The sequence below is a fragment of the Aspergillus viridinutans genome (genome assembly GCF_018404265.1).
Source record: "Aspergillus viridinutans IFM 47045 DNA, scaffold_14, whole genome shotgun sequence".
Taxonomy (NCBI): domain Eukaryota; kingdom Fungi; phylum Ascomycota; class Eurotiomycetes; order Eurotiales; family Aspergillaceae; genus Aspergillus; species Aspergillus viridinutans.
In genome coordinates this window covers 758478-786266 of record NW_025091230.1, presented here as the reverse complement: position 1 = coordinate 786266, position 27789 = coordinate 758478, and the positions used below count along the sequence as shown (strand labels likewise).

Here is a 27789-nt window from a genome sequence, read left to right as displayed (position 1 = left end):
GCGGAACTCACGCTTTTCTTGGGCGTTGCGGATGAGCTGTGCTTCCGAGGCGTAAGATAGTCGGGATTGACAGAGGAAGCGTATGATATACCACGACCAATCCTTGCATTCCGTCGAAACTCGTCCATTCTCTCCCCTGGGTTGATTGCAAAGATCATGCCAGCATGGCAATGGGAAGAAGGGCTAGTCTGTCGACAAAAAAACCACTGTGGTCTCAAAGTATTGACAGTCAAGGTTACTGAGAGGCCGTCCCTGTCGTCTGGGTTGAACTGGCCGAATCCGGTATCAAACTGGTAAAGTGGCGAGCAAGGGTTCTCCAGAGTGGACTGGGTCAACGTATGGTTGAGACTGTGGAAATCAAAGCGTATGTGATCCCCAATATTCGCATTAAGTCGATCTGGAATAAACAATCGAGTCTCATCACCGCCCACCACGACCAGGTGTGTGAAACTATCCGTGCTGACATCGACGGATATTGTCTCGTTGATCCTGTCAATATTTAGCCTTCTGAGGGAAGATCTAGTTACTGATCATCAAACTCACTCCAGTGTGCAGTATGCTAACTGACTTATTAGAAGGAAAAGACTCAAATGGCTGATCATCTTTGCGGACTTTCGTTTGCGAGAATGATGTGAAGGAAAGCGAACTAAGACTGACGGCAGTAAAACTATGAACCAGCGACAGCTCAGCAGAGTAGAGGGGGATGAGAGATCAGCATTGGAAAACCGTGGAATATGCACTGAAAGCCGTGGCATGGAGGAAAGCGTACGGGATATCGTGTTCTCAGCACGGAAAACTCTGGCCTGAAGGTCGGAAATCGTGGCATGATAATGTATTTAAATAACTTCAAACCTTGCCTTTAAGAAAATAACACAACTCAGGTTCAATTTAGTTGTTCTCATATTGCCCGCAAATACTCTCTCAATTTACCCGGCTGACCCAGGTTTTATCATCCCGCTTCTCGCAAGATCTTAAACATCTGAAAGCAGTCCCTCAACTTCACCAAAAAGAAAAGAACAAAAAAAAAAGAAGAATAAGATTATATTTATTAAGAAAAAAGACAATATGCCGACGGCCGATCTCAAAGACCTCCGAGCACAATTGGAAACGAAGCCAGGCTCTGAGCGCCCTACGCCTCAGGCTCCACCTCAGGGAACAGCCACAGGTCAGGAACCCGCCCAAGCTCCTGCCCAGACTTCCGCTCCAGCTCAAGCTGCCCCTCCGGCTATGGCTGCCGCTCAAGCTCCGGCCCAGACTCCCGCTGCCGCCCAGACTCCCGCTCCGACCCAGATTCCTGCCATCCCCAGCACACAGCAGCACCAGCGGTCTAATTCCGCGGACATTGATATGGAGGAGGATGAGGAGCTCGGTCACAACGAAAAATTGCTTATTATCAGAGCAATCTCTGACGCCCCTGATGACCCAACCACGTTTAAGAACGCCCTTGACAATGCTCTTCCGTTTGCCGTGGATTTCAGAAAGCTACAAGCGCTTCTCCATCCCGACAAATATCAAGGAGAGGAAAAGATTCAGGCTCAAAAGGCGTTCCAAAGTATGTGTCTCGTGGCAGGGAGACGTCACTTGAATATTTACTAATCGCGTCAGAGCTGTTATCATTCCGAGAAAAATCTGGAAGTCTTCTCCCGGGCGCGGCCGATAGGCATACTAATTTCTATTATGGGAATGATGCAAGCCGCCCAGCAGAACACGTCGAAGGCCAGCTTTCATCATACCATAAAGATGCGCACGAGCGAGCAACCCCGCATCTCAAAGTGCTTTTTTCTGCATTAGAACATAATCCAAGACTGAACCCTCAGGCGAACTTGGAAGGCCTAGACGAAAAAGCCAAGGCCGCTGTTGCGGCGATCGACAGCATTAATGCTGAGATGAGAGCTGGCAATGAACGACTGAAGAAAGACCCTGATCTCGGGATGATCAGATACCCCGAGTTATTTGGGCGCTGGAGAGTATTCTTCCTGCAGCCGGAGCTGATACCTACGCAAAGCGCTGCGAATTTACAATGGTGTCAGAAATTTCATTATCCAAATGAATGGGCCACATTTTCAATTGGCGCATCGGCATCTTCCGCCAATTCGTCTGGCAATTCGCAGCCTCACGCCAGTACAGACACTCCAGGAAACAGTGTTCAGCTTTGGAACTCCACTGGTGGACAGATACGTACGATCGCCATTGTACCGAGAAAGACAACGCGCTCTATCAACCCCGGCTACACATCAAGCGGTGAAACGATACGTATGGTTCAATCACTTGGAAGAAGTGCCCGCTTTGTGGTGGAGGATGCGCAGGGCAGGGTGCGGCTTGTGTCAAGCGCTGCCGCTGGGGGTCAACCGGCATTGGACGGAGCTACCAGGGCCAATATCCCAACCACACTGCGTGGAGAACAAGAGATCATGAAACTTCGCGATCAAGTCCGAGCCGGTGGTCAATACGGTCTTAACTGGCTGGCCGTCAGAGAATTAGAACTGGGAAAAAGCAGGCTTCCATTCATCGTGGCTGGCTTTTGGCACCAGGGGACAACTACTCCGCTGCGGGAGGAAGGTGTTTCACGGTCTGCTCTCAAAAAGATACTCGCGCCTCACGAAGCTGACAGATTGATTGCTGAAAATATGATCGGTGATCCTGGATACTCTGTGAAAGAGGCACTTGCAATCCTTTCCCCTGGCGCGAATAGTCACTCCAGACCAACAGCACCATTGGCACTTCCCGACAGGGAGCACAATTTCAACCCGTGGTTCCCATCTATGCCTCAACAGTTTCCTCCTGCTCTGAACGCGCCGCAAGGACCTCGTTTTCAACAGTCGTTTTCAACAGCCATCGGCTCCTGCCCAATTCCAGTTGCCGCCACAGTTTCAACAATCATTTCTACCCCAGACGCAGCAGGAGTTCTACCCTCAGTCAACCTTCCAGCAAACATACGGCCAGTACCCGAGCGCTTTCGCAGCTCCTCCTCAGCCCCTGTTTGATTTTTCGAAACAGGTACCCACTGCTGCAACCCGAATTCCACAGTCAGAAGAGGAGCTGTGAGTCGTTAATGGCTATACACCAGAGAGGCTCAGGACCGGGGCTAATAAACAAAGCCTTTAGCCACGATGATGATCCTACAATGAAAACCATGCAGCTATATCACCTTAAATCGCACCATCAAGCAACTCGATATTTACGTACGATCTTTTTTGCTCTCTTGGAGAACCCATTCATCGCCTTTTTTAATCCGATCACCGCCAATAACTATCCGCCTCCTGCGGTAAAAGAGGCAGTCAACAAGATTGACGAGATCAATGACCGTCTGATGGATAGAAACATGGCCAACAATATGGAAACAAGCCTTGGTCTTATTAATGGAAGGCGTTTCTTGAGGGCTCTCGATTTTCAGAGGAAGCAAAGAACGAATACAGAATTGCACTGTCCAATTTGTGTAAGGAATATGGTTATCCAGTTGGATGGACCAGCCTCCCTCCATGTTAGGATGGAGGACATACGCTGAGCCATAGAATTGACAAGAAGCTGGACCTTAGGGGGCGCCGATCGCCGGCACATGGTGTAGCTAACTGCTCAATCAAATGACCTTCAATAGCTCTCTTTCTTATCTCTAGGGCACTGTCGCCGAGTACCAACAATCTAACTGAACAGTAGAATTGACCAGAAGCGGGATCTTAGGGGTAGCCGATGGTTGGCACATGTGGTCCCTTATAGCTTAACCGAATGAGCTTCGACAGCTCTCTTTCTTCCTGGAAATTGGTGACGCGTTTGTCCTCGTAGGAAAACAGTAAATCAAGTGACGATAACGCAGTGCACAACTCATTCAGAGTTATGCCGTTGGAGAAGAGTGGCGATTGATTCAAATGACGAAGCATGTCTTTGAGTGTGGAATTGTCCGGTTCCCAGTGAACTGGCGGCATTGAACCGCTCGGTACGACAGAGAGACTAAAGCAAACGAGCACCACAGTGCCTCTTCTGCCAAAAGGCGTCTTTGGAGGAGACAGCCATTGCTCCTGCCTAGTACTTGATCCGTTCGCTGAGATCTGGTCCAAGTTGCTGAGAATATATCGGAGCTGGTCTCGTAGGTCTTGGGAAGATACTGAAAAACAGCAGTGGCCTTGAATTAAGGTGCTGCGTATCTCCTCCCATATCCTATCCATTCGAGTGTCTCTTGCTTCGTGGTTCCGCGAGATCAGTTCTGATAGCCCTTCAGATCCGATGCGCGGCCACCAGTCTTTCTCTTCACGCCGAAGAATATCCAGTATTTGGCCGTGGTCGCCCGTCTGGAAGGGAAGGCATGATCGGAGGAACGTGTATGTGGTCACCAGAAGTAATTGTGGCAGCGAAAGGCAACCAGCAATAGAGCAGGCGGCACCACCGGACCTATGGGAGAGACGAGATTTCTGGACGATGTCGCTGATTTCATCGAGACGTCTCTCGTACCAAGCAAAGACCAAATCCCGCGTACTAGACCCAAGGTTGTTGGCCGAGTTTCGTCTTTTTGGATACTCTTGCAGATACCTGGAATACACCTGATCGTATTGGAGCTGGGCTTCAATAGCCGGGTCATCTGACTCTTCAGACGGAAAAATTAGACTCAAGTCATTCAATGGTGAAGAGACAGGTCGGTAGTGCCGAAATACTTGAGACATCCCCCGCCCAAGCACGGCCAGATCTGCGAGAGTCGAGTCCTCAGCGGGATCGTATAGGACGTTGCAGCTTATTGTCAATCTTCGGTGGTCGAGTCGAACGGCATCCAGGACAACATGACCTAGGCCTCTTTTTCCGACATCCTCCATTATATCAGAAAAGGTGTTCGGGATCCAGACTCTCATTGTCTTGTCAATCAGTATGGGCGATAGCATAGGGAAAATTCGATGCTTACTTGAGGTTTGGGAGCTTCCACATCTTGGCTTTTCGAAGCCCTAGTCATGTTGCGCAACATCTTCGTGATTGTATGAATGGGGATGAGGAAGAGACTGTGCGGATGGATCGACCATACCCATTGTATGTGACATTGATTGTATATGGTACGCGTCTCGGGATCTAAGAAACCGCTTTGCGAGAGCTGATATTGCATCGATGGTTTATGGCTCAAACGATTATCGCTTCCTCATGACCCACTTGAGAACATACCGTTCTAGACCAATGCCGAAGTCCACGCGTGCGTCTTCGCACAAGACTGGCAAGGAACCAGCAGATCATTCGACAAGGCAGAAGGGCATCTTAGACCTCTCTGACCAATTTAGGGGAATAGTCTCTTCTAGTCAGCTGCCTTCAGCGGCGATTGGTAACCACCTGATGCGTTTCAGGAACAATCGTCGCATGAAATACAATAGAGAAACAGAGAGGTGAGAGCATAACGAAGTGATGCTGTCAGCTAACCTAAAAGTGAAAGGGAGAGAGAAGGAGGGCGGAGAAAGAGAGAAAGAACGAAAAGTGCTCCTGGATATATCATATGATGCTATCGGTCATCGAATATTGATGAGGTATTTCCTTTTTGGCGCAAAAGACAAGCGGCTTTCATATACTATGTGAGGTTGAAAGCACATCTCTCCTCAAATGGAATGGCAGCCGAAGCCAGTTGGAACTTTGATCCAGTACTCTGTCAAAATCTGGGGCCTTATTTCTCTCGATCTATTCCTTGCCTTTCAGGATGCGATCAACCACATCAATTTAATGCGAGATTTCTCCCGCATGAAACGATCTCATCCTCGTCGTGGCTGCAGCGTTGTAGGGTTCGTTGGAAGGCAGTGCCGTTTCGAACCGAAAAAGGCTATATTGTCTGGATTGTGGGAGACAACGTAGATTGTCCCAGCTGAGGGTGTTGGTGGTGCGATTGTGAACACTAGTTATTGCATAAGTCGTAGTCGTAGTATCATTCGGTGTAAGGACTACCTCTCAGAAGTTGTTTGAGACGAAATTGGAGCGGGTGCATCTCACTTCTGAATGGAATCCATGGCATATCCCTCTAAGTCTTCTTGGTCTTGATTCTATAGCACAAGAGAGTCCAAGTCTTTATACATGTAGGACAAATTCGGTCCTATCTCCTGAAATTGATTGTAAATCACAAGAGATTGAGTGATGCAAAGAGATGTTGCAGTCTTATTCTCTTTGCTCTAGATTGGTCAGGGGTTGGGCGAAGAAGGGCTTTTTGTTCACGTTGTATGAGACTAAGGCGTAGCGCGGATGGATCGACCCCATACCCATTGTATGTGACATTGTGTATATGGTACCATATGTAATCGAGAGGCGCGGAGAGGTTTGTCTCGGGGTCTGAGAGGCCATTTTAGGAGAGCTGATTCAAACAATCATCATCGCTTCCTTCCTATGTCATGCGTTCGAAGCGATCTTTATTAAAAGGTGTCTTTGTACCTATGAACATTGGTTACTCTCCGTGTGTATGGAACTACGTGCCCACGCTACACATAGCATCTCTTTCTTCCTTATCCCGTATCTCTCCTCTAAGTACACCCAATCCACAAGCTCCTTGGCTAGAGAAACTTTTATGTGAAGGCGAAATAGTTCCGGAAAGCTTTCCGGGCTCCCGTGAACCCATTGTCCACAATAGACGAACCCAGTAGTTCCGTCGAGGAACTCAACCCGAAAACTCATAACAGGCTTGTCAATTGTAGTAACCATGATATACTCTGTGAAATTTTGTATTTCACCGAGTACATGGACATCCAGCTGGGTTGACTAAAACACGGATTATTAGATCTTGAGGCGAAGTTAATTATAGATATAACTACCGACCGGAATGGCTCGCCTCGACCATATAGTAAATATGTCATCATAGGGATAGGGGAGGGGCCTTGAGAAGTTGTTTGAGGCTGGTGGTCTTGTTGACTGATGTATCGCTGCTCTCTTAGGAAGTTGGATGTCGGGTGAGGGGAGTTCAATAATGCTGCTGTTGCAAGAATGCTGAGAAGGATATGCTTGAGAGTTCCGGTTAGTTGGCAAGGAATAATAGGCATTTTCTGCGTAAATGTATGAATATAGTTACCTTGGGTGGCTTGGAATAGCTGGTGAGTATTTTCCTTAGCACCGGCCTGGTGATGAGTAGGGGATGGAGGCTTTATGTGTGTCGGCTCACACGGAGTATCGACAACTTGCTGTTTCCGTGGCACCGGTTGGTTATCCCAAAAGTCGTCATCGTCTGTGGATGGAGCCAGAGGCTGAAACAACCATGTAAGCCAAGAAGGAAATTGCATATTGGAGAGACAGGACATTAGGCAGTCAACAAGCCGATGTTGCTTGGATGGATATAGGTCTCGAGCATTAATTGAAGAAACATAGACAGAGAGTCAATATAAGAAAAGAAGTCTTATAAAAGGCTTCGATATCAGCCTAGAGTAAGCGACAACAATCTCAAAACATTCCCTCGTTCCAGCAAAATTCAAGTTCGAAAAATGGTTAGTTAGCATACCTCTGATAATTCTTATTGATTCTCACTATAGAAAGGCTTCTTTATCGACTGCAATTTTGAAAGTTCCGGCCGAATTCGCCCTAAGGATATTATTGGCTTCGAGAGTTGATCGTCTGCCTTCTTGGGGACTTCCAAAACAGCTTAGTGATGATGCCGAACTTGTTCTGAAAGCCTGCAAGGCTCTGCGACAGTGCAGGGACCAGGACAATACCGTCATCGACGACGGGATCGTTGCTGCTTCAGCTCAAACACTCGTGGGAGCTCTTAGCCGTGATGCCCTTTTGAAACTATCTCTGATAACTTGGCATTTTTCTTTGCCTCGTTTACCATTTTAGTAGGTTATCACGTGGTATGATATCACGTGCTGGAAATGCCCCTCATCTGGTGGTGATATGAGGTACCTTTGCAGATCGAAACCCCTCCATCTTCATTCCACCTATCTCTCCATCATAATATGTATCCAAGCACCGCCTACATACGATAACTTTGTCTGAAATGCGACTCGAAACGATCTCGGAAAATTCAAAGCAAATCCTTGACACCATGAGGGGTTTGATTGAGAAAGGGGAGACGGATCGTTTGAAGGAGAACACAGACGGATGGCAGTACGGGGGCAATGAGTTCAATAAGGCCGTGGAGTCTCTTCGACAAGGGATGCAACAAGAACTGAAAAGCCAAGGGTTCCATGTGAATGCGCTGCTTCGCCCTTCTCTTTAAAAGCAAGTTGTTAATCAGTCTCAGGTCGTCGGCTGTACAGTGCGACACTTCCTGCGTGGTGCAAATATCTTGAACTACCTCTATCCGGCGAAACGAATCTTGATGATCCCGATGAATGGACCTTCAACCCTCTCGACAGGCGGCCAATTACCACCTGATACATATTGCTATATTGAAGGCCGGCCGACCCTCGCTGGTGAGAACATTGACGTTGTTTTTGTCGGGTTCGAGGTGACAAATGAGAGCAAATAGCAATGCTCAAGAACATTGGGGAAATAACAAATGACAAATGTACTTTAGCAAACTGTTTGTGCTGCAAGGGTGTTGAATAGAGGCAAATTCACCCGCGACGCATTCTGTCCGCAGTCATCTTCTAGTGATGCGTTGAATGTCTCCAGCCTTGCGTTTCTTTGTTCAGAGGATATATATCCCGCACTTTCTGTGCCCTCTGCTGTTTGGGAGAATAGGAACATGTGATCTTGAACAGGGCCGAAATCTTCTTGCCAAAGATCAAGGTTTTGGAATATATTCAGATCTTCCCAAACATCGAAATTTGGCCGCAACAGGCCATCAGTTGAAAGTCGGTGTTCAGCATCCAGATCACCTGCTGGTTGGGGCGGGTCAAAGTCTGGAGGTGGCCGCAGGTTTGATGAAGCATTGTTTGAGCATAGATCACCACCTATTGCAGCGCTGTTGGCTGTTTCCACTCTCTTATGCTGAGATTGCTCATTTGTCCACTCGAGCTCGAGCGGACGCTTCCGGCTAAGCGACCGAGACCGATACTGCTCTGTTAACGTTAGCTTTAGCATTGCTTTCGAGTGTTTGACGTACTGTTGTCCTCATTGTAGATCAATCGACATCGGGATAGCCAGTCAGATTTTTCCGCCGCTAATTTGGACCATTTGGCCGATTTATGAATAATCGTCGCCAATGACTTGAATTGCGAGTATGGCAGGTCCCTGAACGCGGTAAACATGTGACACAGGAACACGGAGACTCCGGGGTTCCCATATATGTGCTCAAACGAGATGTATTTCAATCCATGGCGAATAGCTTTGTGCGCTTTTCCTTTTGGTAGGCCAACAAAGGACACATATTCAGCAATGTGGCCCTGACCTCTCTGATCCGCGGTCTTTTCGTCCAAAACCAGAAATGCTTCGCGAGGATGTTTGTATTTGTTTTCTGCCCAGGCCAAATAATCTTCGGTAAGTGAATACCTGCCAAGCCATCCCCTAAACTTTCCGGTCTCTGAGGTATGGCGTTCTGCCAAATCGATGTCAACGAGACGCGGATCGAGCTCTGTCCAGTTGGTACGTCTGGAAATTGCGTCTTCCGCGTCCTTTGCCACGAAGGTACGTATTTTTCTTGAAGAGCGCTGGAGACGTTCCATGAAAGAGGACACTAGATCCGTCTTGCCCGAAAGCGGTTGCGCCAAAGGTCGCTCGGACTCATCTTGATTTGACGGCGGCATTATTCGATCGGCTGAGGTTGAGTTCTGGACATTTAGAGCTTCAACGTTATCAGCTTGTCCCCCGATTTCATTACCAGACAGAGCTGATGTGTCAAGAGGCTGAAGCGGAGAAGCTACTGAGCTCGTAGACTCCGAGCGGTTTGTCGGAGATGGAGGTGGTGAGCTCAGTATTCGCTCTAAACTGTAAAACGCAGACTGCAATTCTGGTCGATGGCGTGGAAGCAGATCTTGAGTGTTCACATTTGGTAAATTTGATGATAGCACTGAAATCGCACACAGGATATCGTCAACGAGACTCATCGTGGTCAAGGCCAGCAGGTTCGTAGCAAACGAAAGGTGGAACTCCAGGGGAAGAGAGCCAACATAAATGCCTACCAAGTCTTGGCAATAGCCCCAGGGCTATTGCCAAGAGTATCTATTTATGCATCAAACCACACCACCTGAGAGGCAAAAAGTTCCACATGCGCCATAGCTGCAGGTTCCGTCACAGATGGAGTACCGAGGTGATTAAGCCAACGCTCGAGCCAGAGTAATCACAAAATTGACCATCCTATTGTTCTATCGAATTGACATGCCAGGCTAGAGCAATGGACAAACTACTTGGAAAATATACAAACTCGTCGCCAACGTTCCTGGTAAAAGCTGCACTCATGTGACAGCTTTTTACGCTTACCATTTTTAGGTGGATGTGCACAGACGTCAGCGCTAGTGCAGCAAGGATGTGATATGTGTGCCAGGCCTCAAAAATCCCACCCACATCCGTGATTTCTGTGGAATTGACGCCCCAAGACACGTCACTGATGTACGGGCGGGCGCTTCATCCAACCTTCAGTAATCGCTTCTGTCCACTTGATGAGATACAATGCGTAGTGTTCTCTTTTGTTGCAGGCGGCCCGTGCATCATGTTGGCTCCAATACACCCTTATTTTGGATCTACAAATAGTGGTATGAACGTGATATAAATACCCAGCGTCAAAGGAAGTCAAGTCTCAAGTTCCTTTCCTTCCCTCTCCAGATTACTAAGAGAGATCTCAATTTCTCCACCGATCCAATTTATCAAATGTTAGTGATTAGCCCCTGAGCATGCGAGTCGTTCATTAAGAGATTAATAGTCCAAGATGTGTACCAGACTCACAGGTCCCGTCAAGTGGAAATGTGGTCATACGACGCAGGCGAGCATCAAAGTAGATTGTCCTGAGAAGTGTGGTGTTATCACGAAGGAGGAACCAGCCGGCCAAACTACCAATCGGTTGTTCAATTGCCCGGGTTGCAAAGTAAGTATTTTTAAGAAGTGCTTGAATTTGTTGACTAAATCTCGGCCATACAGTGAGCAAATTATGTCTCGGAATTCGTTCCTGCTGGGCAGAGTACACTACAATCAGGTCAAGTGGCCACTTGCATAAGTCAAATGGGAAGGGGCAGTTACCAACTAGTTTCTCTCTTTAAAGCGGAATGCAGTCTCTGCCCATGTCAGATCTGATTTGAAATGGTTTTAACAATGAGGCGTATGCCTACCTTTACAATTATAGGCAACTGGAAGTCTGTCTGAGACTTTCGGAATCCTAGATCTATTTGTAAATGATCGGATCATCAAGTTCTTGAAGCAATCGAAGAAAGACCATAATCCACTGCATAAGCTTCGAGGTGCGTCCACTAAAGTGACAAAAGACGGTGTGATCCATAAAATAGCTCCACCCATGACTTGCAATTCCTAACAAGGAGCTTCACCAACAGCCGCATGTGGAACCAAAATCCACGTGACTTTCTTGCAATGTGGAGCTCCGGCCCCTGGGTTCAAATAAAGCCCAGCCCTTGCCGTTACTTCTATTACTTGAATCTTCCACTCCATCCATGTCTTCGTTGACAGATATGGATGACGACCCATCTCTGATACAGCCTGAAGGCACTATTCGTTATATTGCACTCGGTTCAGCTGGGGCTGTCTTCCAGGACAGCAGCGATCGAGTTATCAAGACACCCCTGAAGCACGATGTTACGGGATGCAGCCAACAAGTGATTGAGACAGTCCAACACATCGAGTCCATCTCCGAGTTGTGCATTAGCCGCGAAAAACTGATCTACCAAACCCTGCCCAAGAATCCCAACGTCCTCGATTGCCTCGCTATCACAGATAGGGGTCTCCACTTTCCATATCATCGCTTGGGAAATCTTCGCGAATATATGCAACACAATGAAATACGCAGCCACACCCGAGACCAATGGATCCAAAATGCTATTGACGCCGTCGCTTTGATCCATTCATACGGTGTGATCCATGCTGACATCAGTCCGCGGAACTTCCTTGTGGCTGAAGACCTATCGATCAAGCTTTGCGACTTTGCTGGATCAGTCATTGGCGACCTTAAGCCATTAGTGGAGGAGGAAGACCGATACCGAATATCGCCATGGTCACCACGGACTTTCAAAACGGACCTATTCGCCTTGGGATGCTTGATTTACGAAATTTCCACGGGGGTTCGGCCGTACAACGAAATTGACGATCTCGAAGAAATTGAAAGGCTTTACAGCGCCAATGTGTTCCCAAATCTCGAGGGTCTCAGGTACCGGGATGTGATCAATAAATGCTGGACATCCCAGTACGCAAGCGCGGGCATGCTCCAAGACGACTTCAGTCTTTGCTTTATACGGGATAAGGGATTGGATGATCCTTCGTCAAGGCGTCACTTGTGTTCAAATCTGTTTCAAAGCCCGTCTATAAGGATGGCACTGGGCTTTGCCAGTGCCGTCTCAGCTTTTTTTTGGATTTATCGGAAGCGAAATTGGCGGTGAAGCTTTGTTATGAGGTCAAATGACGTGGAGACTTCGCGTCTTTCTCTTTCATCAGCGTGTCTGAGATCCTTGATTAGTGATTATGTTGCTTTGAAGGGGCATTTAGAATCCGTTGTTCGATTTGTCTATTTTAGAATAGAATTTGTGTATGTGTAGAGAAGAAGAATGGGGAGAAAATGTTGTTAATGTTGCGTCAAGTGATCAATTACTGGTTTTCATACGCGGTGCAATTGGAGGCACTTAAGCAGTGGCGAAGCGTCGCTGCCGAGGAGCCAAAATCGAGATGGAACCGGCAGTTTGATATTTCTCCAGCGTCGCAGGCACCAATGCTCGTGGCCAAGACCTGGGACCGGAGATTTGACTTCTGCACACACCATGGATACTGAAGAATGCACTTTCACTTTGGAAAAGCCCTGGTCTGGAAAACCATGGCCTAGTAAACCGTGGCCTAGTAACCATGGCCTGGAAATCTTATTTTATCTCATTCTGTCTGCCGCGAATTTCAGTGGTCCATACTGACCATTTCAAACCTAGTACTACAGCCGACCCGTTAGAAACATAGCGGACACTGCAAATGTCTAATCATGAGAGCCCATCTATGGTCCTCAGGCGAAGCCTCGACGATCTCCATCCTGACTGGTTTCAGGATGCCGGAGAAAAGGCCAAAGCAGAGAAATTTTTTAAAAGTAAGCTAGACACAGGTTGAGGATCACCTGAGAGCTGCGATCACGACCGCACTGATCTCCATTGCTAACGCGTACAGTGATATATTATTGGATCACAAGGCGAACTTGGAAGGTTGGCTTCTAAGCATCTGCACATAGCCATCGAGCAATACGGAGATACAACGGAGCTGAGTAAGAACGCAAAAACGAGGCCGTGGGCGGTCGCATCAAATCCTCCCAATGTTTAGAGGTCACTACGCGCCGTTGGTGATTATATGCGCCGGGAACACCGGAAAGGTTGCCGGTGCCGCGCTACCGACTCGGTGTCTTAGAATAAAATTCAAGACCAAGGAAGCAAGCTACGTTGCTGGTCAATTCTGGGCTGGGGCTGTTGGTATTACAGAACATTGGCATGGCGTTATCATTCGGGGCCACCATTGGAGCTACTTTGGGGCCCAGGATTATTTCACTTTCTCCATCCGCCTCTCCCAACTAACAAAACATTGTCCCTCGCGAAATGCGCCGTCTTGATCTCCGCACTGAGTCGTTATTGGGCTTCGCTTTGGATTTCTCAAGGAAGGCTTTGTTTACCGTATTTGCTGCATGTAAAATTCGAACAATACAAGGTGGAATACTATCGTCAGTTTCTAGTCTTGTTGACCAACACTCTATCGTCCGAGGTGATTAACAAAGTTACCAGGCTCAGATACATGACTCATGGTCGTGGGCCGGAACAGGGCGCTAAGTTTGTGGCTCTTGGTTCTAAACCGCTTCTAGACTAACTGCGAAGGTCAACTGAACTTAGTGTCAACCCGAGGTCTTTTTTGTTGAAATGGCTTGTGGGGGCTGCTTCTTTGTCCACCTAAAAGACTAGGTATATCTTGGATCCAAATCACGAGGGGGTTCAAATCTACGAGTTGCCATTGAGCGACAACGAACACCTCTCGCTTTAGAGACTACATGGCGACAGTTGAAGAGGGCATTCCGTCTTCCTTTACATCGACACCACACTATACCTGAAAAGGCAGTGCTTTCTCGGACGTGATGCGACAGTCAAGTGAGCGATCAAAATTGGCCGGCGGTCCCCCACTATCCGTACGGTCACCCTTGACCCAACTTATTTCGCTTATCGAAGCTGATCGGTTAGACTATTCGAATTCACTACAATAGCAATCAACACCCTTTGATCGATACCTTGATGAAAGGCCTGGACGATGCTGTTATCGTTGCAGTGCCACTCGGTTTCAATCAAGTCGAATTGGCCGTCATTGCTTCGGAGACCAACCGTGTTTACGGAAAATACAAGGCCCTAAGTTTTGAGCAGTTCAGTGGCGACGATCCGATCATGCAACGCCCGAAAGATGCCGCAGAGACATTGGATAACTTCAAAGAACGCATTGGGAGAACTATCTTTGAGCAATATCGCCAGGAATTCCTCAGGACTTACAGCGCACAGACAAATATTCCCTTCTCTCGGACCAGGAAAGTGTGGGCGTGGTTTGACAGCAGAATTCGGTACTTAAACTCTAGGCTTGGAACCTCCATAACAAAGGTAGTGGTATTTCACTGGCACTGAAGCTCCCACCTATTCTACACCCTATATGTCTTTTCACGATGTCAAACTAGAGTTAAGCTCAGCAGGGTCTTCTTTCCCCGCTAATTCTGCCAAGCCTGTTCCCTTGGCTGTGGTTTCGCTAGATAGTAGAGAGGGACAGTGGGAATCTCGTTAATCCCTGTTCGGCCTTGTTTTCCGAACCGATGGTCAAGCAGCTGAGCTACATGTGGGTATGGCATGTTTCCAGTCCGCCGGTTTTCTTGGAATATCCTGACGGCAATTTTAATTCCGTATCTTTGTTTGGGCTGATGTCATGTTACGGCGGACTATTTGTACATTGTGGACTTTTGGCTTTTTTTACAATGATACATCTCACCACTTCGGCCCTCCCTACGGTCGCGCACACTGCACTGATATTGAATAGCCAGGATATTGAATAGAGTGGTACCAATATCCTTATATATTTTTTGAATATGCGATATCTAAGGGATAGTGGGATACCCCCCTACATCTTTCTATGTATATATAAATTCTACCTTTACAGGGCACCACCTTAGTATATAAGGATCTGATAATAATATAATAATAGTATACTATTCAATATCCCTACTATATAACAATTCTGCTATTAGTATTTGTGGAGGTAGTGGTATTAGGTAATACATGCGGGGAACAGTAAAGTTCCAGAGTTCCACAATGTACAAATAGTTCGCCGTACATGTACTACGTAACGACTACTTGCAGCCTCGACTGATTCACGTGTAACATTTCCAAGGAGAAAATGACTCTGCTTTAATTGCATCATGTCTCTTTCGGTCTCCTCTACAGAACGGCACATTCGCGAGGAGCGACGCAAGCTAGCGTGCGAAGAATGTCGACGACGGAAGCTCCGCTGCGATGGCCAGCAGCCGCGATGCGGAGTATGCGTGGAGGCAGGCATCAGCTGCAACGTTAATCCGCAGCGATCGGCGAGGGGTCCTAAGAAAGGTCTTCTCAGATCTCTTCGAATCCGGGCTGGTAGGTTCGATTCTATGAACAGATGAGCGAAGATGATAGCTTACTGATAAATACGTACCGAGCTTCAGCGGAACTAGAACGTCGCCTTCAGGAGCACACAACCAGATCTGCGTTCTACGACGACCAAACCAATCGGAACAACAATGCGGATGCAAGTATTCCTCCAGCGCGCGAAAATTCTTCCACGGACACCCGCTCGCCCAACCATCGCGCAACTCTGGTGCGCGAAAGACTTCCGGTAGAAAACCAAAGTCAATGCACAGCCTTGTTGTCGGACCTAGTACAAGCAGATCTGTGAGCCACACACTGCAAGATTGGTACAGCGGATTCAACGGACCTGCTAAGTCAGAAGTAGCACTCAGCTATATTTCGAGCGAGTTCACCCCTCGACGCCCTTTATTCATAAACGAAAGTTCCTGTCTCAGTCCATCCAGTTGAAACGCGAACATTCTGGGGTCTGCCTACAGCTTGCTATGTGGACACTTGCTGCATCGATATCGCCGCAATACCAACATATGCATGAAGTGCTCTATCAGCGCGCAAGGGAAGAACTCCATCGCTTGGAGCTTGAAGGCTCTAGAGTGGACTCGGTCGATGTGAAGGAAGCTCAAGCATGGACATTAATTGCGATCTACGAGTTTCTCCGTATGCATTACCGGCGGGGTTGGATGAGCCTTGGACGTACATGCCGGCTGGTCCAACTTCTAGGCCTCCACAAGATTGACGGTGAAGAGCGACTGACGAACAGTGCTGGGACCAGGTGTAACGACACCGGTACTGAAGAACGGCGGAGGACATTTTGGATGGCGTTTTGTCTGGATCGCCTAGTCAGCATGCGAAACAACTGGCCGTTGGCATTTAATGAGCTTGTGGTATGTAACGAAAGGAGCAGATTCCTACGCAAGATCGAGGATTGACGGATTTGATATGCTAGATCTGTACCCGACTTCCCGCGCCCGAGGAACAGTTCCAGGACTGCACAAGTAGTGTTGGCGGTTTCCTTTCCCAGGAGATTGCTGATCAATCTAACCGGGACTTGCCTCCATTTACCGCACTGATTATCTTTGTTACGATCTGCGGCCGCTGTATATCGCATGAACAACAAGCAGGGGTAGAGCTTGTCTATGGCAACGGCTCTACCGGCTTTTGGGATCGACATCAATGGCTCCGTTCTCTCTTAACTCGGAATATCGCGGCATTAACGCGGGTCCCCATAACTTCTCAAAATACATCAGATCCTATGCGTGTCTTTGCCCACATGGTGGCACATACGACACTTATTTACCTTTACAATATCTCAAAATCCTTACCATCGGGAGGCATCGAACCAGTGATCATGCCTGATTTTGAACAAGAAGCATTGGCGGCTGCTATGGAAATTGTTAATTTAACTCGAGTTTTGGATGAGCTCAGTATTTTCAAGGTAACGCTCTCTGTTCTAGTCTCTAGGATAGCATCAGTTAAACAGAACAGACTCACCCTCTTACACCCTATCCAATCCATTTGGCTGCCGAGTTCTTTGCTCAGAAAAGATCTCCGACGGAGTCCTTTGAGCCCCAAATACGACAACTCCTCAATGTCCTTCACAGTCTGAAGCCTGTGAGCGAACTTGCAAATTACTATGCACAAATTACAACTCCTTCAATTACAAATATGGAACCCTCTTATTCATAGGCATTGACCATTGCGAAGCATGAAACGTTTCTCCATGCATCAGAACTCATCAGGTTCTTTAGGGTGACAAATTGAAACCGAAATCTTTTTGCCACTTGTGCTGGTGATACCAAGATAGGCCAACTACTCGACTCTCTGGGGAACGTAAATAAGAACGATTACTAGCTCCATCTAGCAGTCGATTGATTGGTGATGATTTGTTGGCCATACAGGTACTTGCTGCGATACATTATGCACACATGTATCCCAGTGCATGGTACCAGATGCAAGGAAGCAATATTTCAAGCGTCTCCTGCGAGCCGACTTCCAGATACCGAGCGATGAAGGATCATCAATCTCGGTAGAAAGTTATTGACATGATACATTGCCCTTCTCTCAAATTACTCTTAGAATCCGTTTCACTATCCAACGTTGCAGTCTCCAACCGCTATCTCCATGCCCCATCTTATCAAAGCCATCGGTCTTTCCTAATGTCGTGTATACCTTCCATCGAGAAAAGCAGGGCAGTAAGGTTCAGCCTTCTTCCGGTCAAAGAAAGCTTTCACTTTTTCGGGCCTTTTGGGATCTCCAGTCTCGGGTTATCTTTTGGCATATATAAGACCAGAAACTACTGGCATGGTTTTCCAGTATTTGATAATATCATATAACCAAACGCATTCCCACAATGAAAGTGGGCGGGATGAGTGGCGGAGAATTGGGTCTGGGTCCTTATTGTGGATTTGTGATATCATAACCGCAGCTTGCGGTTCCACTCATTCATCTGATGAGTCCGAATATGGAAAGACACAAACTACATCTAGATTACTTGTTCGTCAAATGACATGTAACTATCTGCCATGACTATTTCTTTCATATGATGATTTTGTATGAAAAGCCCTATCAGCTACACCACACACAATAACCCAGAAGTCAAAGCTCATCCCAAGAATTGGATGTTCTCTGAACTAATTATTTCTAGGCCTTTCATGCTCTAAATCAACATGTGAATTAGCTTGAAATGTGCTGCAGTCTTACAAAGTTGTATCATCACAATAACGACATCCTTTGAAAAACCGAGGGTCAATTATCACCCAGCGCTTCAAAGCACCAGTTTGAGGGCTCTATTTGATATTGAAGGTAATGTGCTGTCGATGTTTCACTAGCCTGACTAGCCTAGGGGACCTAGATCAAATAGCCTTTGAAGGGAGATCCCCGACTTCTCCGGGTTATGTGACGTTGAATCTCAAGCTACTGTTGGCCAGAGTGTGCCGGTTGCTTCAAGGGACGGCGATCTGGGGATCATCGAGGCGGAGATCTACACGCCGGCATAGGTTGCTCATCTAATCAGCTAAATTATCAATCTATTTGCTTGAATCCAGAGACACTGCCTTATCAACCGTCGACTCCTTGCTCGCGGTATACATAGGCGAAGTCAACACTTTCTTCAACGACACCACCGCATGACCCAGAACATAAACCCCCAAGCTCAAAAAGTTCAACCACATCAATCCAACAAAATAAACTAACACCTGAGGCGGGATCATCTTGAACAGTTCCGTCAGATCAAACCCGGCCATTTCCTTGAGCTGGTTGACCTGGACAGAGACAGCGGTTGTGCTGCCGTTCTCGTGTTCAGTCTCATGCACACCGTCTGTAAACGCATCATTGTATATTGCTGTGGCAATAACGCCCCCGAAAACCGTCATGAAGAACAACAGCAACGCCTGGTTGAGTAACTCATATAGCCACGTGCAGCTCAGCGAGAATAGGCCGAGAGCACCGCGTCGGGATCCGGAGTCCGCGGACGCAATCAACTGAGCGATGGTGGCATTTCCAGATCTAGAAGATGGGTCCCAGAGGACGAGGAGACGGCACATGAGGAAAGTGAACATGGTGGTGCAAGCGATGATCTCGAGGTAAGTGCTGTTGGTGTTGAGGGCGACAAGGGCGGTGAAACTGAGCGCAGTGAGAGTCCATGAGACAAGGAGGACAATGGCAAGGCCTTTGTAAAGGCTAGTGCGGGCATGACTGAGACCGAGAGCCATATTGATGTTGCTTGATTTGGTGAATGGAGAGGTTTCAGACGATTTTTTCAGGCGTCCAACTTTTAAAGCAAGGTTACCTGATCTGAGTCCACTATTAATAATCTTGAAGCCTTCAAGCCTTCAAGAGTCCCTTTCAATTTCTCACAAACTAACAAAATGTGTCATGTAGTTAGTGGCTCTAAATTAAGCGAATTAATTAAGGGACCCGATGTAACCATAACAACCGCCCAATCCTGAAATCGCGAAGAGACGGCTGCCTTGATGCCTGCTGTCAATGTCTCAGAATTCTCATCAACACGAGCACACGGCATAATTAAGGGCCAGTTCTACTTCCTGGACCATTCTTCAGCAATTAGAAAAATATAGCCCTTTCAGCTGTCGGGATCTCTTTTCTTTGCAGTAGACGTTGTTTTTGGTTGTTCATCCGCATTAAGCACAACCAAGCATCAACATTGCATATGGCAGAGGCTGACATGGATATAGACATGCGTTTGTGCCGGAAAGAAATGGCTCGATAACACTGCATACAGGTTCACTCTCCAGGCCCAAAGCACCGGCAAGACAACTATCCCGACCGTTCCAATTATAAATGCCGTTGGAGCAGACCCTGTCTTCCAAGACACGGCGTCCAACGCTTCAGCTAGGTGAGCAGCATGCTCAAAGCCAGTCCGGATCTAGCATTTCTCAATGATTGGCCCAAGTCAAATGTCCTCTGTACTTGGGAGAGTCTCTCTGCGCGATCAGTAGGTCGAGAACCATGGTTCTGGTGAAGATCGAATTTCCAGTGCTTCCAGGTCACGACTTCATAGATCACCGCCCCTAATTATTCGATGTCCGTCCGAATTGAATATCCGTTGTCATCAGCAGTCTCCATGTCGGTATCTTGAGGCATTATTGTTGATTTAGTAAAGTCGCAGGATATGATGGTCAGTGTGGAATCAAGGAGAAGATTCTGATAAGCAATATCTGCGACAATGACTGAGCGAGCAGTCATGAATATGGCGGAGGACAGGAATCATGAACGTTGCAAAGACTCCCATGGCTGATTTTGTGATAAATATGAAAGTAGATTCCCATTCTTCATCAAGGCGAGTTGGGTGGTCGTTTGTGAGAAGCCGATACATGGGAGGAACCCATCACATTGTTCCAGACCCTGATAACCCTGCTGTTCTCGCTCAATGACCATAGTGTTTATAGCCACTTCATCATCGGTACTGTCCCAGTATTATAGGGCATCTTCACGGCCATGTCATCTTGGAGGACTACAATGTCGGACCTGCCGTACCTAAGAAGACCCTATTTGGCTATTGGATTGCCTGCCGGGCATAAAAATAGTGTAGCTTGGGTGGGAAAGAGGAGAAAAGCTTGTATGCTTCAGTAAATGGCAGTAAAGCAGATTGGATGGAGTCGTATACTAAATACAGATGAACAGATAGACTAAGGCTGACGCGATGTAACCATAACAACAGCCGAATCCAGTAATTGGCTCAGTTTCTCCCGCGTGGAGATGGTGCTTGACACCTGCATGAGATGTCTTAGCGAGTCTTAAATCAGGATTCTGATCAATATCAGCTCACGGCATAAATAAGAGCAGTCCTGCCTACGAATCATAAAATTACTACTCATCATCAGCAATCACAATGGCCCTCTCAACACCCTGCAACATCGTCGCCAACCCATCTTTCGAGTCAGGCAATCTATTCCCCTGGTTCCCGTCTGCCCTCAACGTGGCCAAGATAAGCAATGCAACTGAAGCATATGACGGGGATTACTACCTGTATGTCCTTCCACGAATTGCCAGAGCATAGCTGACGCGAGTAGTGACTTGCAAACCGCCATTGGAAACCGAGGCAACACCATCTCTCAACCCTTGAGAAACCTCGACCCCGGCGTCGATTACACCTTCAGCATGCAGGTGCAAGCGGCGGCCCCCAGCGCGAATTACTGCTCTTTCTATGTGTACATGGGCAAGAACTCGACTACGGGTTTCGTGGCTACTGATACACTGCTTAACTCTGGCGAGTGGACGTCCATCTCCGGCCATTACCGGCCGAGGCTGGCGCAGGAGTATCTGAATATCGTGGCTAGCTGTACCTTTGAGGGATCTTCTTATCTGGGGAGGGTGTTTATTGATGATGTTGTGCTTGCTCCAACGAACTGTGAGGATGATGTGTAGCGTGACATGCAGAGGGGATCAAGTACGCGATTAAATCACCTACCTTAGACGACAAGGTGCCTTTGTTTCTTAGAGATCACTGTCTGATGATTTTGTTGTGCACATATTATGATAGACTATAATCTACTAAATAGATTTACTGTGTGATTGTCCCTCTTGACTTCTGAACTGCACAGAATAGTGGCTCCCACACACTCTAAGGATGATTCTCGAACACATCAAGGAGATGGCTGCTTATCTGGATCCTCATTATCCTCATCCTCGGACTCGTCCTCAGATTCACTCTTGTCACCTTCAGCTTCTTTATCATCAAGCACATGGTCATTAGCTGCTTTCTCAGCCAGCGATGTCTCAACCCATGTTTCGACGCCAGCTACAGCATCCTGTGGGGATTCCCGATACCGTAGCAAATATCCTTGGACCTCAGCAGGCGAAAACGTGCAAGGCGGAATCTTCTCAGAAAATGCTTTGGCGAGACCTTGGAGATCAACCACTGCAGGTCCTTCTTTCGTCGATATGTCACCTTGAGCGTAGGAGGCAACCTGTGCACTATCCACTTCAGCCGAGGTGTAGACCTGGAAAATATTCCGAAACATTGCGGCACAGAGGTGTTGACTGGCGAGCTGAAACTCAAGCTTATAGTCTACCCGGCCAGGGCGAATGAGCGCCGGATCGAGGTGTTCATGGTGATTCGTCGTCATGATCAGCACCCGGCCCTCCTGAGCGGCGACTCCATCGATGATGTTCAACAAGGAGGAGAGAGAGATCCCGTTTTTCCCTTTTCGGCGCCGTGCACTCGGCTTGCGGCGACCAGTCACTTCATTGGCATCAATATCCTCTAACAGCACCAGACATCGTCTCGGAAGCGTCAGAAACATCTGCGTCAGGGCATCCTCCGTAAGCTGCTGTGAGTTCAGGTTGACCATGTATACATTCAAGCCCAGGAACCCTGCCGCGGCGAACGCGAGACTGGATTTCCCCGTCCCAGGAGGTCCATAGAACAGGTATCCCCGCCGATAGGGAATGCCACGGTCGCTGTACCAGCGCATCGTACTGGGGTGCAGATAGTGCTGGATGTCTTCCAGGAAGGCCTTCTTGGCCGCTTCATCCAGAATGACGGTCGACAGTGGTCGTGCGGGGCGAGAAGTCGACCGTTTCCAGGCCAGCTCGCCATCATATATCGACTTCATGCCGCGGTAGATGACCGTCCTTCCCTTCTCCTTTTGCGAGAACGCCACCCGAGCATCCTGCATCAGCTCCTTTAGAATCGCTGGGTCCCGTCCAAGACAGGAGATCCGCAGCTTCTCCGTCCGCGTGTACACCGTTTGCCGGTTTTCCTCCACCTCCCGCGTGAGCGCGAGATACCGACCCCGGTACCGCAACCAGTGTGTTCCCGCTGAAGGAGCCCAGAGCAATGGACGGGTATTTGCCAGGGAGGCCTTGTATTCTGCGTCAGCTTGGACCTCCAGTTCGTCCTCCTCAGCCGCATCGTTGTCCTTGTTGTTGTCTTCACCGAAGAAACCCCCCTGACCGCTCGTCAGGGACGTTATCGCCAGCAGGCGGTTTTTGTCCGCGTCGAACTTTTGCTTCATAAGCCAGTAGAGGAGATAATTGTAGGCCTCATCGTAGGAGTGGACCTCGATGCTGGAGCAGAGGAGATGCAGCGGGAGTTCGCCATATTCGTCCAGGAGTCTCTTGGCTACCCAGGATCCCACGGCAAGGGAGGAGAGATACAAGACCTTTTCGACTGTCCCGTTCATGACGGATGATGTTGCTGGTGATATGAAATGATTCTAGGTACACATATTTATGTATTTTTTGGGGCAGTGCTGCCTAAGGATTCACGTCATAGGCTGCAATTCTGGCCAATAGTGGGTTTGTGGCTGCCTAGGTGCAGATCCTACCCGAGTCTCACTCTCCCGTCCCTTCAGCTGTGACGTTGTGGATTTGTTGCAGCTAATCAGAAGATAATCGTTCAGCCTCATCAGGTACTTTCAAGATTTCTTTACCCCTCGGTGTGGGAGAGAAAATTAGTCTAGACTCTAGACTCTAGAGTCTAGACTACTGCCAGATTCAGTCAGGTGACTTGCATTATTGCAATGAATGCACACGAGTCACGACTATCATCGTTATGAAGCTGTGTTGATATAGCTCAGTTTAGCTTTGATGTATGCATTAGTCTCAAATTAATGAGGTTAGCCAGCCATTGCAATCCCTTAATCTCTGCCTGATACTGTCGGGACTCCCGAAAGTTATATATATCCGCTTGTTGAAACCTTCCACACAATTAGTACGTAAACCTAAACAATGAGCAGTCTATAATTATGTAGGCAATCCAATTCAATTTTTCCATCGCGTCTTGTTTATTAGAACCTCGTAAAGCCTCCGAATTTGACGTTTGGGACCAATTCTGTGATCAAGTCCATTCTCGACTGACGCAGACTGAACTTGGTGCAGCCACACATGGTTTGATTTACATACATGACGGCTCAAGCAGGTACCAAGCCTGTCGTCTACAGGATGACCTTAGTGAGATTGTATCTTGCTTCTGTTCAGAACAGGCAATCTCTTTCTAATTGAGAAATTGTCACTATATTCCGTCTATCATGATGTCCAAAGAGATATCAACAGAAGCATTCTACAGTACATTATACACCAGTCATCACCTCCGGACCGCGCCTCTCAAGCTCCATCGGCCCATCGCTCACACTAATCTGCACCGTCTTTATGATGCGTCCCCCTGAAGCAGCCGGGACAGTCCGACCTGGCGTGCGCTCCCAGCCGCGGTCGGATTCTATCTCCGACCGCCGCAACCTACGCGACCTGCTATCAGATGAGGTATGACTTCGGAACTTCGAGTTCGGCGGCGATATGTCGTCCGTGTAGGCGATGCCGTACTCGTCGACATAGACGGCCAGCACGGGCTTCATGAATGAGGCGACGAGGCAGACGACGCTCATGGCAAGGTAGAGTTCCGCGGTTATGCTGGCGAACGCTCCATAGAGGGTGGAGTTATCTGAATCTAGCTGGACTTTGACGTAGTAGAGATGTATAGCCGCCAGGGGGACGAGTCTGCTCTCGTCAGCGGGACCGCGGAAACGGGAAGGGACCTTACATGATTCGACAGCTGAGGGTGCCGAATACGACGAGTTTTTGTCGCGTTGAGATCTTGATGCTGTATATCGCTCGGGCGGAGTAGAGGATGAGGAGGACCTCGAGGATAATATCGATAGCGGTGATTGCCTGCCATCTTTGGAACTGTGTCTGTCAGCATGGATCGCTTTAGATAGCGTTGACCATACCAAGCCGCCACATTGTGCGTCGATATCGAGCCATGGTCGATGGCTGCATCGGACAGCTAACAGTATAACCGACAGTATAGCCCAGACACCTCCTCCGACGAGAAGGCCACGGATGACGGTACGGAGTTTCTGCTTGAACAGGGTCATGTAGAAGACTGCGGTCGTTATCTTCGACAGGCCGAGGGTGACAACAAACAGAATATCGGAGGCGTATCCCATCTGCGGATGTCAGTATGAAGGAAACACACGGTCGCTTTGACTTACCTTGAGCATTTTCTCCTTCGTTGCGGAGGCAAGTGACTCTTCGGTTGCTCCCCAGCCGTAGTGAACCTGCGCCAGTACCAAGGACGTCTGCGCCAGTGCAACAACCTGTCACCAAATTAGGCTGTATTTGCAAATAAACTTCAGCGTCCTACCAGCACAGCCATAAACCCGTAGTCGTCCTTCTGGATAATCCGCCTCTTGTACGAGGAAAACGTCCGAGCAGCCAGGGACGAAAGTAGCAAGACCAAGCAGAAGCCGGTGATCACCACTACCAGCCCTCCATGGTTATCCTTCCGGTTCACCGTTGGAGGGCTACTAACACCCGACAGGAGAGCCGTAGTAGTCATGACTGTCGTCGACGTCGATAAGAGCTACTCATAAGGAAGGGCGACATTGTTAAGAAGGTAATAAATTGCACATATAAGCAGAGCAGGTGAGATAACCAGGATATATGGCCAGAGGAAGGCGAAGTCAGCGATGGGTATCACAGGCTTTAAGAGCCAAGGATTGGCCCTATGATTTGGAAGGAGAGCTGGCTCGAATGAGAATCTGACATGATGAGAAATCGCAGTGGTTGGTGAATAACGCTTGTTGATGCGTTAGTTGCATGATCATCCTAGACAGCAGGGATCAAGGCGAGTCTTCTGACCACTGATGCAAATGAGGATGAAAAGAAGGCTGACTGTTAGTATCGGGGTTATGCTTATTATCCCACCACGTCAGAGTGCTGAAGAGCAACAAACACGAGCACCCATGCTGCTGTGTAACCCCACCTCGCTTGTTTTGTTTGTTCTCGCCAGCGTCACTCCCCCCTTGCTTCAGCCTGCATCTTCCCCTCCTTTCCTTCCTTTCGATCTTTGCGCATATCGACGGACCTTCGTTAGACTTCGATAATCCGACAATGGCATCGATACATGATAATTCTACGATGCAGACGGGATCCAAGGCGCCGGCCATGGCCTCGCTCCAGGTGGAAGCAGGACACCACGCGACCAGCACAAATGCGAAACACACGGGAACGGTATATGATGACCATGATATGCAGCGCATGGGAAAGGTTCAGGAACTAAAGGTGAATAGTCGGTGATGGTGATATGGCCATGTTCTGACACCAACAGAGGAACCTCCGCCCTTTGGCTGCATTGAGTTTCGCGTCGGTACTTCAGGCAACGTGGGAGTTTATTCTCATGTGAGTGCGCTTGCTCCTTTCGACCGATCATACTGAGTGATTCAGATCCAACACCCAAGGGCTGCAAAATGGCGGACTCGCGGGCATGGTGTGGTCCTATGTGTGGACGTTTGTCGGGTTCGGCTTTATCATCGCATCGTTGTCGGAGATGGCTTCCATGTACGTGTTCATCTCGTTGCATGGTGTGTGATCAAGGCATCTGCTGACTGCAAAGGGCCCCGACTTCTGGCGGACAATACCACTGGGTGTCCGAGTTTGCTTCCCCGCGATACCAGAAATTCCTGAGCTACATCACAGGCTGGATGTCCGTTCTAGCATGGCAGGCCGGCTCTGCATCAGGGTCTTTTCTGACCGGGACAATCATCCAAGGTCTCATCAGCGTTCGTGATCCAGAGTATAATCCTGAGCGGTGGCAAGGAACGTTGTTCGTTTTTGCTATGATTGTGGTGATCTATTTTTTCAACGTCTACGCCGCGGACATGATGCCTCTATTCAATAACCTGCTGATGATCTTGCATATCTTGTCCTGGACTGTGGTCGTGATTGTACTGTGGGCCATGGCTCCGCATCAATCTGCCAAGGCTGTGTTCACGGAGTGGACGAATGGCGGAGGCTGGTCCAGTACGGCGCTAAGCGCCATGATCGGGCAGATTTCTGCCATCTATGCTTCGCTGAGTATGTTGATGCCTCATTCCGAATTGCTCTAACTCTGGCAGGCTCCGATGCAACAGCACACATGTCTGAAGAAGTCAAGGACGCTGGACGCTATGTCCCAATTGCGATCGCGTGGGGATACTTTAGCAACGGCGTCATGGCCATTGTGGTGGTCATCTCCTTCCTTTTTGCCATTCCTTCAGTCGAAGACGCACTCTCCGACGACACCGGATTCCCGTTCATCTACGTGTTCAAGAACGCCACGTCGGTCGCCGGGGTCAATGGGCTGACGGCGATCATCCTCGTTCCCGTCATCTTCAGCAACATTCTGTTCAATGCTTCCACATCCCGGCAAACATTTGCCTTTGCCCGGGATAAAGGACTGCCCTTCGCCCGCTGGATCGCCAAAGTCGACCCCAAACGCAAAATACCTGTGAATGCGATCGCCCTATCGTGCATAATCAGCTGCCTCCTCTCCCTCATCAACATCGGCTCGCTAACCGCCTTCAATGCCATCATCTCGCTCAACGTAGCTGCTCTCATGTACACCTACATCATCTCCATTAGCTGTATTATCTACCGCAAGATCTGGCATCCAGATACCCTGCCCCCGCGGCGGTGGGATCTAGGCCGATGGGGTTTGACCGTTAATGTCGTCGGCTTGCTCTACTGCATATTCGCGCTGTTCTGGGCGTTGTGGCCGAGTGAAACCCCAGTCACAATGGACAATTTTAACTGGAGCGTGGTGATCTTCGGGGGGGTGTTGGCCCTCAGTTTGGTCATGTATGCTGTCAAGGGGCGGAGGGAGTACTATGGGCCAGTGGTGATCGTCCGAAGGGATTAGTCCTCATATAAGGATGTT

The 27789-nt window shown here is 48.4% G+C and overlaps 11 protein-coding genes across 11 annotated transcripts; 6 read left to right on the top strand and 5 right to left on the bottom strand.

The window, feature by feature from the left end:
- Positions 1-1065: 1065 nt before the first annotated feature.
- On the top strand, positions 1066-2984 carry Aspvir_003342 (putative glutamine rich protein; the record flags this gene model as incomplete). The annotated part of the gene is made up of 2 exons (XM_043274927.1): positions 1066-1552; positions 1606-2984. The coding sequence occupies 2 exons, from the start codon at positions 1066-1068 to the stop codon at positions 2982-2984; spliced, it is 1866 nt and encodes a 621-aa protein (XP_043130862.1).
- A 690-nt stretch (positions 2985-3674) lies between these two features.
- On the bottom strand, positions 3675-4799 carry Aspvir_003341 (uncharacterized protein; the record flags this gene model as incomplete). Its single annotated transcript, XM_043274926.1, has 1 exon — positions 3675-4799. One exon carries the CDS (start codon positions 4797-4799, stop codon positions 3675-3677), a length of 1125 nt encoding a protein of 374 aa, XP_043130861.1.
- A 3125-nt stretch (positions 4800-7924) lies between these two features.
- Aspvir_003340 (uncharacterized protein) lies at positions 7925-8398 on the top strand (the record flags this gene model as incomplete). The annotated part of the gene is made up of 2 exons (XM_043274925.1): positions 7925-8116; positions 8171-8398. 2 exons carry the CDS (start codon positions 7925-7927, stop codon positions 8396-8398), a joined length of 420 nt encoding a protein of 139 aa, XP_043130860.1.
- Positions 8399-8442: 44 nt separating this feature from the next.
- Positions 8443-9917, bottom strand: Aspvir_003339 (uncharacterized protein; the record flags this gene model as incomplete). The annotated part of the gene is made up of 2 exons (XM_043274924.1): positions 8443-8933; positions 8978-9917. 2 exons carry the CDS (start codon positions 9915-9917, stop codon positions 8443-8445), a joined length of 1431 nt encoding a protein of 476 aa, XP_043130859.1.
- A 1551-nt stretch (positions 9918-11468) lies between these two features.
- On the top strand, positions 11469-12407 carry Aspvir_003338 (uncharacterized protein; the record flags this gene model as incomplete). The annotated part of the gene is made up of 1 exon (XM_043274923.1): positions 11469-12407. The coding sequence occupies one exon, from the start codon at positions 11469-11471 to the stop codon at positions 12405-12407; it is 939 nt and encodes a 312-aa protein (XP_043130858.1).
- A 3023-nt stretch (positions 12408-15430) lies between these two features.
- On the top strand, positions 15431-17318 carry Aspvir_003337 (uncharacterized protein; the record flags this gene model as incomplete). Its single annotated transcript, XM_043274922.1, has 5 exons — positions 15431-15644; positions 15713-15938; positions 16000-16516; positions 16579-17067; positions 17118-17318. 5 exons carry the CDS (start codon positions 15431-15433, stop codon positions 17316-17318), a joined length of 1647 nt encoding a protein of 548 aa, XP_043130857.1.
- A 1340-nt stretch (positions 17319-18658) lies between these two features.
- On the bottom strand, positions 18659-19342 carry Aspvir_003336 (uncharacterized protein; the record flags this gene model as incomplete). Its single annotated transcript, XM_043274921.1, has 1 exon — positions 18659-19342. The coding sequence occupies one exon, from the start codon at positions 19340-19342 to the stop codon at positions 18659-18661; it is 684 nt and encodes a 227-aa protein (XP_043130856.1).
- Positions 19343-20982: 1640 nt separating this feature from the next.
- Aspvir_003335 (carbohydrate binding domain-containing protein) lies at positions 20983-21518 on the top strand (the record flags this gene model as incomplete). The annotated part of the gene is made up of 2 exons (XM_043274920.1): positions 20983-21119; positions 21164-21518. 2 exons carry the CDS (start codon positions 20983-20985, stop codon positions 21516-21518), a joined length of 492 nt encoding a protein of 163 aa, XP_043130855.1.
- A 218-nt stretch (positions 21519-21736) lies between these two features.
- On the bottom strand, positions 21737-23278 carry Aspvir_003334 (BCS1 and AAA domain-containing protein; the record flags this gene model as incomplete). The annotated part of the gene is made up of 1 exon (XM_043274919.1): positions 21737-23278. The coding sequence occupies one exon, from the start codon at positions 23276-23278 to the stop codon at positions 21737-21739; it is 1542 nt and encodes a 513-aa protein (XP_043130854.1).
- Positions 23279-24166: 888 nt separating this feature from the next.
- Aspvir_003333 (uncharacterized protein) lies at positions 24167-25431 on the bottom strand (the record flags this gene model as incomplete). Its single annotated transcript, XM_043274918.1, has 5 exons — positions 24167-24590; positions 24634-24776; positions 24821-25039; positions 25085-25189; positions 25237-25431. 5 exons carry the CDS (start codon positions 25429-25431, stop codon positions 24167-24169), a joined length of 1086 nt encoding a protein of 361 aa, XP_043130853.1.
- Positions 25432-25985: 554 nt separating this feature from the next.
- Positions 25986-27771, top strand: Aspvir_003332 (putative GABA permease; the record flags this gene model as incomplete). Its single annotated transcript, XM_043274917.1, has 5 exons — positions 25986-26156; positions 26203-26273; positions 26319-26432; positions 26488-26948; positions 26990-27771. The coding sequence occupies 5 exons, from the start codon at positions 25986-25988 to the stop codon at positions 27769-27771; spliced, it is 1599 nt and encodes a 532-aa protein (XP_043130852.1).
- Between the last annotated feature and the right edge of the window lie 18 nt (positions 27772-27789).